The sequence below is a fragment of the Neophocaena asiaeorientalis genome, unplaced genomic scaffold, assembly GCF_003031525.2.
Source record: "Neophocaena asiaeorientalis asiaeorientalis breed wild unplaced genomic scaffold, Neophocaena_asiaeorientalis_V1.1 scaffold130, whole genome shotgun sequence".
NCBI lineage: Eukaryota > Metazoa > Chordata > Mammalia > Artiodactyla > Phocoenidae > Neophocaena > Neophocaena asiaeorientalis.
This window is the reverse complement of record NW_020173397.1, coordinates 5,997,163-6,010,969: the sequence shown is the minus strand read 5'-3', so window position 1 is coordinate 6,010,969 and position 13,807 is coordinate 5,997,163. Positions and strand designations below refer to the sequence as shown.

General features: G+C 39.4%; 1 protein-coding gene across 3 annotated transcripts in view; it reads left to right on the top strand.

Annotated features, from left to right (window-relative positions):
* Positions 1 to 13,807, top strand: part of CHL1 (cell adhesion molecule L1 like) — a 79,725-nt gene that overhangs the window by 41,469 nt on the left and 24,449 nt on the right. For all 3 annotated transcript variants that reach the window (XM_024747046.1, XM_024747047.1, XM_024747045.1), the window contains 4 exons: positions 1,066 to 1,206; positions 1,525 to 1,636; positions 3,021 to 3,187; positions 7,559 to 7,724. In XM_024747046.1, coding sequence (XP_024602814.1) covers positions 1,066 to 1,206; positions 1,525 to 1,636; positions 3,021 to 3,187; positions 7,559 to 7,724 — 586 coding nt within the window. The remainder of the gene's footprint in view (positions 1 to 1,065; positions 1,207 to 1,524; positions 1,637 to 3,020; positions 3,188 to 7,558; positions 7,725 to 13,807) is intronic.

Below are 13,807 nucleotides of genomic sequence, written 5' to 3'. Positions count from 1 at the left end.
ATTAAAGCACCATAGGGACTTCCCTAGTGGTGCAGTGGTTAAGAATCCACCTGCCAATGCAGGGGACAGGAGTTCGAGCCCTGGTCCAGAAAGATCCCACAGGCAATGGAGCAACTAAGCCTGTGTGCCACAACTACTGAGCCTGTGCTCTAGAGCCTGCGGACCACAACTACTGAGCCCTCATGCCACAACTACTGAAGCCCATGCGCCTAGAGCCCCTGCTCCGCAACAGGAGAAACCACCGCAATGAGGAGCCTGTGCAGTGCAACGAAGAGCAGCCCCCGCTCGCCACAAGTAGAGAAAGCCCGAGTGCAGCAACGTCGACCCAACTCAGCCAAGATAAATAAATGAATAAATAAATCTTAAAAAAATATAAAGTACCATAAATAGATTTTCTCACTTCCAAAAGATACTTACAGAATTACACATGGGTAAGCAGTGGGGTAAGATTTATTGCCGAAAAGGTAGAAAACCTGGTCTGTGCTCTCAAGAAGAGTTTAGTCCTCCTGGGAAAATTAAGTATATGAGCTATTTATCTGAAGTGGTTAAATAGCAAAACAGGGCAATTGAAATGAATGGTGTAGACGGGAAAATTGCAGAAGGGCAGAGAAGTGAAACAGAGGAACAACATGTCAAGGGGGAAGATAGCAGTCAATATTTGTGGATTGCGGGGATCCAGCTGTGTTGATCATGTGGTTTACGCTGGGCAGTATCAGGACTTCAATTACAAGAGTAAGTGAGATTCAGTTCATAGTGGGACTTGAGTGCTAAACAGAAAATGTGGAATCTTTGTTGTGGATGTGGGTATGGAGAGGCAGACAGCTAGAGATCAACACATATTTTGGCAAAAAATACTCATTTGAAGGACGATTGAAATTGCAGAAGGGTCTGGAAAGAAAAAATCATGGTTGATGTTAAGAAATTCTAAAGAATTGGCTTCAGTGAACTCGTATTCACCCTAAACTGGTCTTAAAATATAAATACTGTGTGACACGTTTAATGAATAGTGTATAAATATTTGAGGTTCTATTTTTTATCACACTGACAGTCTTTAATCTCTTGTAGGAAATCCATTTTCTGGTGATGTCATCTCCCCCAGGGAAATCAGTTTTACCAACGTGCAACCAAATCACACTGCTGTGTACCAGTGTGAAGCCTCGAATGTCCACGGCACTATCCTTGCCAATGCCAACGTCGACGTTGTAGGTAAGCGTACTTGGGAGCAGACTATTTGTCTGCTCTTTTCTACAGGAAAATGTTCACGGTCCTACTCACAAGTAGATTGAATTCTTGGCACATAAAACGTGGGCAACAATCAAAGTACCTCTCACTTTACATTTGAGCATGAGACCTCGTGCTACAAGTTATACTTCCAAAAATGTATTGCATTGAGATACTTTCCAATTCAAGAATACGAACTGTGATATTCAACTGTTTTCCCTTATTAATATGGCTAGGGTATAGAAAAAAATTTGCTTGTATTATATGAACATTTAAAACTGCATTTATATTGTTTTCCAATAGATGTCCGTCCATTGATACAAACTGCTGATGAAGAAAATTATGCCACAGTGGTGGGGTACAGTGCTTTCTTACACTGTGAGTTCTTTGCTTCACCCGAGGCAATTGTGTCCTGGTAAGCTGTTACACAGTTTTCTTAAGAGAATGTCAGTTGTAGATTGTGCCTTGTTTCTTCATCCATCACTTGACAGGCTGCACTGTGTCAAGTCAGTTATTACATGTAGCGAGTGCCTCTGACAACTAAGGTAGCAAACTTACCTACCTTTCCTGGCACTGTTGACTAGATTTGTGGTATTCGCTCACGTGGGGAAATATGGAGAGCCGTTTTTGCTCACAAAGGAAAGCAAAAAATTGAAGTGATTGCTAAGACAATTTTATAGGTAGTTTAGGTCTCCATTACAGATATATCTAAGGTCATACATTACTGTTGTTGTTTTGGGTATTATCTAAATAATTGTTAAGTCTGCATTTCATTCCAAGTGCCTATGTTTAAAACTTTGTCAACATGTGTTTTGAATTTAACTTCGAAATATTGGTTGGTATAGTAACTTCAAACACACCATTGTATGAATCTACCATATTTGTTCCTTCACTGGAAAAACTTGGTTAAACTAGTCTTAAGTAATTTTCCCCAGGGCTCTGCAGGGCTGAGATTAGAATGAGGAGAGCAAGGCAAGGTCATCCAAGTTTAGGGTCAGATTCTGTCTTTATTTAAAATTTGGATATTTTGTTCATTGTGGATTCTTTTGTATTATTTTTGATTTTTAGAAATACCTCATTAAAATATTTATCTTGATTATACTGAGATTTTTTTTGGCAACCCTTAAATTTTGTCTCTGAGGCAAGCGCCTCACTTGCCTTACCCTAGTGCCCGCCCTGTAAAATCTCGTGTGAACAGCAGCCAGACTTTGTCCTTTGCATCTTTTCTCTCCGGTAGCCTCTTACTGTGAAACGCATAGGGAGAATCAAGCTGTGGCAGCAAATGCTTGGAAAATGGATGAATGTAGGAGAAAATGACTCTGGGTGATGAGGGTCAATGTTACCCGTGTCCACAGGACAGGAAAGACTTTCTGGCCTATAATATTTCTGAGCGACCAACGTTCCTCTAGGACAGCAGGAGGTTCAGAATGTTCATTATCTCGTTCAATTACCAGCTTTCCCATTTAGTACCCTGAAGCAATGACTAACTAGAGGGTTCACCGTCAATAAGGCAGAAACTATTTATTAAACTCTGAGGACAGATGTAAAGTGGTACTGAGTGCTGTTATAAATACAGCAGAAGCATAGAGCTCAGACACAGGTTTCCTCCAGTCACAGTCTATTTGGGCAGGTAAGATGTATACCTATCGCCTATTGTGGAAAAATTGTGAACTCTAATGGAACATTTCATAAGGTCTGCTAAGCTCCTGAAGAAGGGATAAGACTGAATGACATCAGCAGCCAGTTTGCCAAAGAGTATAGGATTCTATCAAACCCACATTGATTTATACTTTCTATAGGCAGAAGGTGGAAGAAGCAAAACCCCTTGAAGGCAGACGGTATCATTTCCATGAGAATGGCACGTTACAGATCAGCGAGACCACAGAAGAAGATGCTGGCTCCTACTCTTGTTGGGTAGAAAATGCTAAAGGAAAAACAGCAGTCACAGCCAATTTGGATATTAGAAGTAATTTTATTTTGTTTTTACTTTGCATGAATTGTCACATGGCTTCAGTTTTTCATTTTCCCAAGTGAAACAATATGATTTAAGTTCGGGCATCTGTTAAATTTCTTTAGACTGTTTCAAAACTCCTAGATTGGGTTTCATCTAAACGACCCTCACAAGAATTATCGGATATGTCGATGATGTGTCCATGGCTTTATACAATTGTAAGAGAGAACTAGGTGTTCTTGGTGATGGATGACCAGCAGTATTTAAAAGTCCTCTATTTTGGTGTATTCCTGTAACTCTATTTTATTTCAATAACCAACTCAATGTAATGTCACCAGTATTCAACTCTTTGAACTAAAAATTTCACAAATAAACTCATAAAGGATCAGTTTCGTAACGACTCCGGCATGACAAAATGAGCAGAGTTTTGTCTTTTTGAGTCATAAACAGCTCTGTATTTTTTCTCTTGTTCAAGCAGCCTGTTTCATTTGTAATTGCTCCCAATAGTTAAGTATGTGCCAAGATACGTCAGTGTCCCAAAGAGGGGCATCTCAGCACCTAGATTCAGGCTTACTGGAACCCAGATGCACAGGCATCAGCAGTATTTTGATTTTAAAATCGCTCAGACAACCCTTTTCAGGGAAACACAAAGAATAGAAAGATTCTATAGTAAATGGAGGGAGGGTTTGTATTTCCTGTGACAGGTCACTCTCATGGCCTGCTACTACCTCTGCCTAGATAACAGGTACATATTTGTTTAATCATCGGTTTTCGCTGCTGACTTAACATTTGTCTCTCTCTCTGCACACACACGCACACCCCTCTTTCCTTCTTTTATTCTTCCATCGTATTTTTTTCTATACCCTAAGTTACCCAACATGCCAGCCCCATGGACTATATTTTTAAGGCACACTAGTATTCATTGATGTCTACTTGTAGTGGATGTCTCTCTGCATTTTCAAGTGGTATGTGCAATTTTTAAAGTGCTCTTATAACATCAATGGAGATGATTCTTTTTCTACTTTGTAAAACCAACCTAGATCAAAGATAAGCAACTCCGCCAGGGGAAAGAAAATGAGAGTGAAGTCTGGAATCCAAAGGAACTTTCACATTCCTGTTGCCCAACACGGTGCTTGGCCCAAAGTGGACCTCAGAACTGCTAGTGGCCAGAGAGAAGGCCACGTTCATAAACTTTTGGTCTGCTCTCATGTCCATTGTATATGTAAGGGTTATATAGGAATCGTATCCATGAGAATTAAGGGCATACTTTTCACATATGAAAAAGGAATGTCAAAAATGGAATTGAATAAGAGGCTATGCAGCCTGAGCTTTGGTGTCTTCCAGCCTTGAGTTCAAATCACAGCTCAGTCCCTTACTAGTTAGAAAATATTAGTATCCTTACTTAATTTCATTTTAGCCTTAAGTTATCTTCTCGGTAAGGTAGAGATATTAATATTCGTAGAAGTGTTGTAAAATGTTACAATGAATGTAAACTTCTTCACAGAGTCTAGTTAAATGAAATAAGTGCTTATTAAATGGTATCAATTATTATTCAATGGATTCCTTTAAATTTAGAATTAGGATGTTTAGTAATTCACTTGAAATTAATTCAATTTGATAACCTCTTCAGATTTCATGCTTGGAATATCAAAAACTCAATTTTACTAACACTTCAATTTTTAATCAGTTTCTTGAGTAACATATAGATAGCAAATATTAGAACATGATTGTGGAGTTGGAGGTCAGCTCATGAGTTTTAGCTTCTGAGAGGATTACCAAGTGCCACATTGGGGTAAAGTATATCTGCCTTTAATATGGTCCTTAAGAGTAAGGATTATATGTTTTGAAACAATTATAAAGAAACAGACATTTTCCAAGACAGCCACGGTACCAATGTTTGAGCTTTATATTGTTTTGTTTTGTTTTCTAACATCTTTATTGGAGTATAATTGCTTTACAGTGTTGTGTTAGTTTCTGCTGTATAACAAAGTGAATCAGCTATATGTATACATATATCCCCATATCCCTTCCCTCTTGCATCTCCCTCCCATCCCTCTAGGTGGTCGCAAAGCACCGAGCTGAACTCCCTGTGCTTTGCACCTGCTTCCCACTAGCTATCTATTTTACATTTGGTAGTGTATATATGGCAGTGCTACTCTCTCACTTTGTCCCAGATTACCCTTCCCCCTCCACGGGTCCTCAAGTCCATTCTCTGTGTCTGCATCTTTATTCCTGTCCTGCCCCTATGTTCATGAGATCCATTTTTTTTCTTTCAATTCTGTATATATGTGTTAAGCATACAGTATTTGTCTTTCTCTTTCTGACTTACTTCACTCTGTATGACCATCCCTAGGTCCGTCCACCTCACTACAAATAACTCAATTTCGTTTCTTTTTATGGCTGAGTAATATTCCATTGTATATATGTGCCACGTCTTCTTTATCCATTCATCTGTAGATGGACACATAGGTTGCTTCCATGTCTTGACTATTGTAAATAGAGCTGCAATGAAGATCGTGGTACATGAATCTTCTTGAACTATGGTTTCTGTGGTGTATATGCCTAGTAGTGAGATTGCTGGGTCTTTTGGTAGTTCTATTTTTAGCTTTTTGAGTAACCTCCATACTGTCCTACATAGTGGCTGTATCAATTTAGATTCCCACCAACAGTGCAAGAGGGTTCCGTTTTCTCCACACCCTCTCCAGCATTTATTGTTTGTAGATATTTTGATGATGGCCATTCTGAGTGGTGTGAGGTGATACCTCTTCGTAGTTTTGATTTGCATTTCCCTAATGATTAGTGATGTTGAGCATCCTTTCATGTGTTTGTTGACAATCTGTATATCTTCTTTGGAGAAATGTCTATGTAGGTCTTCTGCCCATTTTTGGATTGGGTTGTTTATTTTTTTGATATTGAGCTGCTTGTATATTTTGGAGATTAATCCTTTGTCAGTTGCTTGATTGGCAAATATTTTCTCCCATTCTGAGGGTTCTCTTTTCGTCTTGTTGATGGTTTCCTTTGCTGTGCAAAAGCTTTTAAATTTCATTAGGTCCCATTTGTTTATTTTTGTTTTTATTTCCATTTCTCTCGGAGGTGGGTCATAACGGATTTTGCTGTGATTTATGTCATGGAGTGTTCTGCCTATGTTTTCCTCTAAGAGTTTGATAGTGTCTGGCCTTACATTTAGGGCTTTAATACATTTTGAGTTTATTTTGTGTTCGGTGTTGGGAAGTGTTCTAGTTTCATTCTTTTACATGTAGCTGTCCAGTTTTCCCAGCACCACTTATTGAAGAGGCTGTCTTTTCTCCATTGCATATTCTTGCCTCCTTTGTCAAAGATAAGGTGACCATGTGTGCGTAGGTTTATCTCTGGGCTTTCTATCCTGTTCCATTGATCTATATTTCTGTTTTTTTGCCAGTACCATATGGTCTTGATTACTGTAGCTTTGTAGTATAGTTTGAAGTTGGAGAACTTGATTCCTCCAGCTCCATTTTTCTTTCTCAAGGTTGCTTTGGCTATTCGGGGTCTTTCGTGTTTCCATACAAATTGTAAAATTTTTTGTCCTAGTTCTGTGAAAAATGCCATTGGTAGTTTGATAGGGATTGCATTAAATCTGTAGTTTGCTTTGGGCAGTGTGGTCATTTTCACAATGTTCTTCCAATCCAAGAACATGGTATATCTCTCCATCTGTTTGTATCGTCTTTAATTTCTTTCATCTGTGTCTTATAGTTTTCTGCATACAAGTCTTTTGTCCCCTTAGGTATGTTTATTCCTAAGTATTTTATTTTTATTCCTAGGTATTTTATTCATATTATTGATATTACTAATTTACTTTCCAAATATGACTCACTGTAACTCATTCAACAAATACGTATTGAGTACCTACTGTACACAGGCTCCCTTCTGGGCTCTGGAGTTACTTGAATGAAACAAAACAAGCAAAGCCTCCACGTTCATGGTGCTTATGTTCGCGTTCCACACCTTCATGTTGTTAGTTCATCTATGCATGGGCTTCACCATTTAACCTCAGATTTGAGTCAATAGTAAACAAGGTAATAGAAAATTAATTGATTTCCCCTTTATGGTATTTTGATCACATGTCCAGAAGCACCAGACAATTTATATTATTTTCAATATCCAGAGGCATTTGCTTGCTTACACTCTTGGGAAATTGCTATTAATATAATACTTCTACCCAGGTGCCCTGGCTTGGAAGGAATGAAAATAGTAATGACGTATGATGTTAGGAAATAACAGTGTGACAAACATTGCATGAGGATTTGACTATCAGTATTGACCAATTTGGTTGATTAAATTGCAGGCACTTGAGAGCAAAGTAAGCTGTGTTCTATAGCTCTAACTAGTATCTTTATTTTGTAAAAACAGATGCTACAAAACTTAGAGTTTCTCCTAAGAATCCTCGTGTCCCCAGATCACACACACTTGAATTACATTGTGAGAGCAAATGTGACTCACATTTGAAATACAGTTTAAAATTATCCTGGAGTAAAGATGGAGAAGCCTTTGAAATTAATGGCACAGAGGATGGCAGGTATGTAAACTATTTTTTTTAATCTTGATTGGAGTATAATTGCTTTACAGTGTTGTGTTAGTTTCTGCTGTACAACAAAGTGAATCAGCTAAATGTATACCTTTATCCCCATATCCCCTCCCTCTTGAGCCTACCTCTCACCCCCCAATCCCACCCCTCTAGGTCATTACAAAACCTTGAGTTGATCTCCCTGTGCTATGCAGCAGCTTCCCACTAGATATCTATTTTACATTTGGTACTATATATATGTCATTGCTACTCTCTCACTTCGTCCCAGCTTCCGCTTCTCCCCCTGTGTCCTCAAGTCCATTCTTTATGACTTTATCTTTACTCCTGCCCTACCACTAAGTTCATCAGTACCATTTTTTTAGACTCCATATATATGCCTTAGCATACGGTATTTGTTTTTCTCTTTCTGACTTACTTCACTCTGTGTGACAGACTCTAGGTCCATCCACCTCACTTCAAATAACTCAATTTCGTTGCTTTTTATGGCTGAGTAATATTCCATTGTATATATGTGCCACGTCTTCTTTATCCATTCATCTGTCGATGGACACGTAGGCTGCTTCCATGTCCTGGCTATTGTATATAGTGCCACAGTGAACATTGTGGTACATGTCTCTTTGAATTATGGTTTTCTCAGGGTATATGCCCAGTAGTGGGATTGCTGGGTCATATGGTAGTTCTACTTTTAGTTTTTTAAGGAACCTCCATACTGTTCTCCATAGTGGCTGTATCCATTTACATTCCCACCAGCAGTGCAAGAGGGTTCCCTTTTCTCCACACCCTCTCCAGCATTTATTGTTTGTAGATTCTTTGATGATGGCCATTCTGACCGATGTGAGGTGATACCTCATTGTGTTTTTAATTTGCATTTCTCTAATGATTAGTGATGTTGAGCATCCTTTCATGTGTTTGTTGGAAATTGGTATGTCTTTAAAGAAAATTACAGGCCAGTATCACTGATGAACATAGATGCAAAACTCCTCAACAAAATACTAGCAAACAGAATCCAACAACACATTAAAAGGATCATACACCGTGATCAGGTGGGGTTTATCCCAGGAATGCAAGGATTCTTCAGTATACACAAAGCAATCAATGTGATACACCATATTAACAGATTGAAGGATAAATACTATATGATAATCTCAATAGATGCAGAAAAAGAATTTAACAAAACACAACACCTATTTATGGTAAACTATTATAGTATCTCATAATATTTGCTTGGGATTAAACCTTGCATTTGAAAGAAAAGTAGTTGTAAAAGTATACAGACTGAATTAAAATACAAAAACTGCTTATGACATTTCAGTCTTTAAGGCAGTGTTTAAAAGGTCAAACAGTGTACTTGTTTCACTTTACTTCCACACGTTTCTCTCCTCATTTTTGCTACCGATTTTTCATGTAACGTGTACCATCCTGTGAGTGTAGGCAACAGAAACAGCTCCTGTTATTTGAGGAATATTTATTGCATGGGCTTGGGTGTTCACAAAACCATTGGAAAGAGTGGAGGAGATAGGTCTGTGGGTGCTGCTTACTAAGCTTTTGGGTTCTCGGTGATGTGGCATTGTGGCTGCAATTCACATGTCTGGAAATTGCTGCTGTCTTCGCTGCCCCCCCTCACCCCACTGGTTCTCCTGGTGAGTCCAGCACTGCCAGCTCTTATATTTGCCAGAGTCGCTGTCAGCTCACAAGGCCCCAGAGGAGATGGTGCCCATTTCTCTTCTACCTCCCAATCTCATAGGAATTTATCTCACGGGTAGAAGCTAAATCATATCTCAGATCCTTTCCATTGGTAAGTATTGGCAAGTATATTTTTGAGCCTTCCGGCTTCTTTGTAAAGAATATGTAAAAGTGTAGAAGGGAGAATGTAGAGTAAGGGCGACTAGACGCTGACTAGTACTATATTTAAACATCAAAGGAAGAGAAAAGGAAGTATCAAAGGAGGAGAAAACAGTCAATATTTAATGAATGCGTGTGCTGTCTTTTGGAAGCAGAGGACATTCCCCTTCCTTTTGCATTGTTGCTGAGTTAGGGGTTAAAACTTGACCATCCTTGTTCCAAATCTCACCTGCCGTCTTGTTATTCATCATTCTGAAAAACTAAATCTGAAGCTCTTTAGACAGGACTTGCATTCCTTAGGCGAGATGGTGGCAGTGTCATTACGAGCATGGCCTCTGGAACCCAGGGGCTTGGGATTGAATCCCAACTTTGTCACTTATTGGGTCTGTGACCTTAGACTAGCTGCCTAACTTTTCTGTGCCTTAGTTTTATATTCTATAACATAGTTTACTTCAAAAAAATTGTTTAAGGTCACTTCATCATAGGGTTATTATGAGTTAACACCAAGCACTTAGAATATACTCAGTACTCAGTCCAGTTTAGCTGTGCTGATTCATTCTCCTCATTGCTCTGGTAGTCTTGTCTCATTTCTGTTACCTGCTTGGTCTGTTTTGGTATTTGTGGGTGTGTGTGCCGCTTCTATATAAAGGCATTGATTGGTTTCACCCTGGGTACTTAATTCATTCCATCTCATCCCTCCTCTGTATTTCATGTTTGTGGAAAGGCAGCATATGTACTGCAACCAGTTGTCAGCGACACAAAAGGAGAGTAATTGTTGATACTTAATAGACTACACGTTGCAACAGAGATCTTCAGCCTTTGGTTAGGTGTGAGTTGATTTGTCAACTGCTCAGATCCCCCCCCCCAAATTCTCCCTGTTTTGTCAACCGTGTAGTTATTTGGGGTCTTCCGTATAACCTGTGGGTTATAGCCAAGAAGGGAATCAGACTCATGTCTGGTTGGTAATGTGACGTGCATATTTAGGCCCTGAATCCAGGCTCTCCAACCAGCCTCTTTGTGTGACTCAGTTTTATAGCTTCTGCAGGATGCTGGGGCTGAACTCCATTGAGCCTCTGGCTCTCTGAGTCACCTAAGTAATGCAGACATTCTTCTAGTTTTCCTTAACACAGAAGTGATATTTGGGGTGGGCTGGGCTGGGAATGACTGTTGCAGGCTTGTCTTGACTGGAGCCAGGAGCAGGCAGGGAATTGTAGCAGGGAGTTGAGATCACACGTATGTACTAAACTTCTGTAGAACCATTAGTAAGCTCCCATTTCTCACCTTCTGCCGGGACACCTTCTCCTCATTACTAGGCTGGGAACCAGAAGCTTTTACCTAGAAAGTGCTTAAATTTCTGACCCAAAGGCACATAGAGGAAAATGAGAAGTAAAATACCTCCTTCTCTCCCCTTTTGTCCCCTGTTATGTACAGGGGTATGATGAGTGTTGGAAACTGCTACCCTGGACCATTATACCTGCTGGGTGCCTCATGTTATGTTAGTGCCTCCCATACATGCTTTCCCTCTATTGTGCTCACAGTAAACCTATTAGGAAGGCTGAAATGACCTCAAGGAATTTTCTGTGGATTTCTAACCTGCAGGTGGCTCTAGACAATACAATATTGTTATGAAAAATGAAATGGAGTGTGGATATGCTATCAAACCACGTTTAAAATTTAGACTGTCCTCAACAAATGTAATGGGGACTGTTCATGACCATAGACAGAGCGAACGACCCAGTCCTGAAGGAGGAGGGATGGCAGAGGGATATGGGATGTGTCCACGTGTCCATGAATAGGAGGTGAGAGGGAAAAGTGTCAAAAGCACAAGTGTGAGGGCTTTATCTTGGCATCAAGGAAGGGCTTCTTTTTCCCCTCGGAAATGGCAGCAGATGAATGGGGTAGGACTCAGGGGTGGGGGATAAGGATGCAGAGGTTATAAGGCATTAGATTAGGCAGAGATTATAAGGATAGAGAAGGGTCTCTTCCTAAGAAAAGAGGAACTAAGGTAATTTGTTCAAGCAGAAAGGCAGGAGGAATGGGAGTTGGGGGCATTAAGAAATGTGATTAGTTACAAACCCACAATGAATTAAATCAATTTGATTAATGTTATTGGTAACACTCTTTGAGCACATAGTAAGCCAGGCTGTATACACAAATCACTTCATGTGTTTTCCCTCATTTACTTCTCCTGAAAAGAAAGTATTGTTATCCCCATTTCTTACATAAGGTGAATCAGGCTCCAAGTTTTGTGCAAGATTATACAAGTCATAGTTGGTGAAACCGAGCCGCAAACACAGGTCTCCAAAGAAAGCAACATTTTTAATATTGCCTGGAGCGAAATTTGTTACAAGATGGAATGGAGCAAGAAAACACTGGAGGTGGTTAACATGGTTCGGGGACTAGGGATCTGGATATTTCAGATGAAGGGGGTGAGAGGTTGTAGAATGATGACAAAGGGAGGTAGTTAAGCAGGTAAAAACAGGGGAAAACACTGAGAGGAACAGAGATGAAGATGAAGCCAGAGAACAGGTTCTATGTAGAGTAGAAACCATTTTTTAAATGTGTAATGTTCTTAACAAGGATTTCTTCAAGCAGAATACAGTTGACCTATGATGGAAACATAGTGTAAGACAGAAATAAAGAGTTGTGGTCTTAGGCACTGAGAATTTGGAGCTGTTTGTTACTTCAGCACAGCAGAGTGTATCCTTGCTAACACAAATAGTTGTCAGATTTTGATGTGAGCCAGAATTACCTAGGTATCATGTGCAAATGCAGTGGCCCTTGTCCTATTCCCAAAAGTTCTGATTTGGAAACTGGACTGAGCCCAACAAAAGAAATTTTTAATAACCTCCCGGGGTACATCATACCTACCAGATTTCAAGGACCAGGGGGGTCATTCTACCTTGATTAAAATGAGGTACATTTGTGAGTTTTAAAGGACAGTATGTTACAGAAAAGTTGCCCTTAAGTTGCCCTTTCTTTCTGGCGTGAAGCAGCCCCACACCAGGGTACAAATCTTGGCAAGAAGATTGTAGGCTAGATTTCAGCTCCCCTGGGCCCTCGTGGATGTGCAGGGCACAAACAGCCCTCTTGAAGAGGTTATTAAATTGTATTTCTTCATCTAAGAAGGTAAACTTTGCAAAATTGTCAGTGTATGTAATATTCTGATATTTGTACCAAATGGACACTTAACTAACCTGAACTGAGAAACTATGTCAAAGCTTTATCATTAGAATCATAGTGAGTAGTATTGATTAGCAAGTAGTATTGATCAGCAAATCATTCAGTGATTGGTGGAGGGGTGAGGGGCCGACTTTGTCTATAATCAAAGGGCAGAACCATGTTTGACTTTACTACAGTTTTAATTGGTTTTCTATAACTCGAACTTTTCAGCAGCCTATATGAGTTTTATGTTAAGAAACTAAATTACTTAAGATTTTCCCTCCCTCCCCACAAGGAAGACATTGTTGATTTCAATTAAATAGCTCCCTGCTGTGAATATATCTCAGAGTTAATGGAACTTTATTTTTTTAAAAAAAATACTTGAATAGTTATGCTAACAATACATAGGCATAGGGTAAAGGTGTAATTCATTTTTTAAAAATTCATATAGTAAACTCAATTACAAATCGGCAAAAAGAGAACAAATAATAAAAAGCCAAATGATTTGCAAAAAGAAGCACTAGTCTGCCATCTACTGTTCAGATAAGTCACAGAGTTCACTTTTTATCCCATCTTAAAGTGCATCCAGTGTGGGAGGTGGAAGGATGGAGAAAAGAGAAAGTTGTCAAAAATAGAGATTGCCAGACTTCACCTCAGATGTTGTGGTTCTGTAGAACTGGGGTGCGATTCAGGCATCTGCCTTTGTAAGAAGCACCCAAGTTGATCCTATGTAGGTGGTTCCCTAAACATACCTTAAGAATGACTCAAATTTATCTTAGCTATTGTGAGGTATATGGTACACTCTTCAGACACACCAGGCAAGATGCTTCCATCACTGACCCATGAATCACAGATGGTTGGATTTGGTAATTTAAAAACCAACCAGCCAACCAACCTGATCCCTTTCATGGCTTGTAGACATTTGTGTGTGCTTGAATAATACTTTCCAGTTTTCAAGTATGGCATTCTCTAATAAAATGTGCATTATGGGACAAGTTTTTTTTTTTTTTAATTCTTCCTTAAATTGCTTTCTATGGGGAATATTTAGTTTTGAAACGATTACGTTTCTA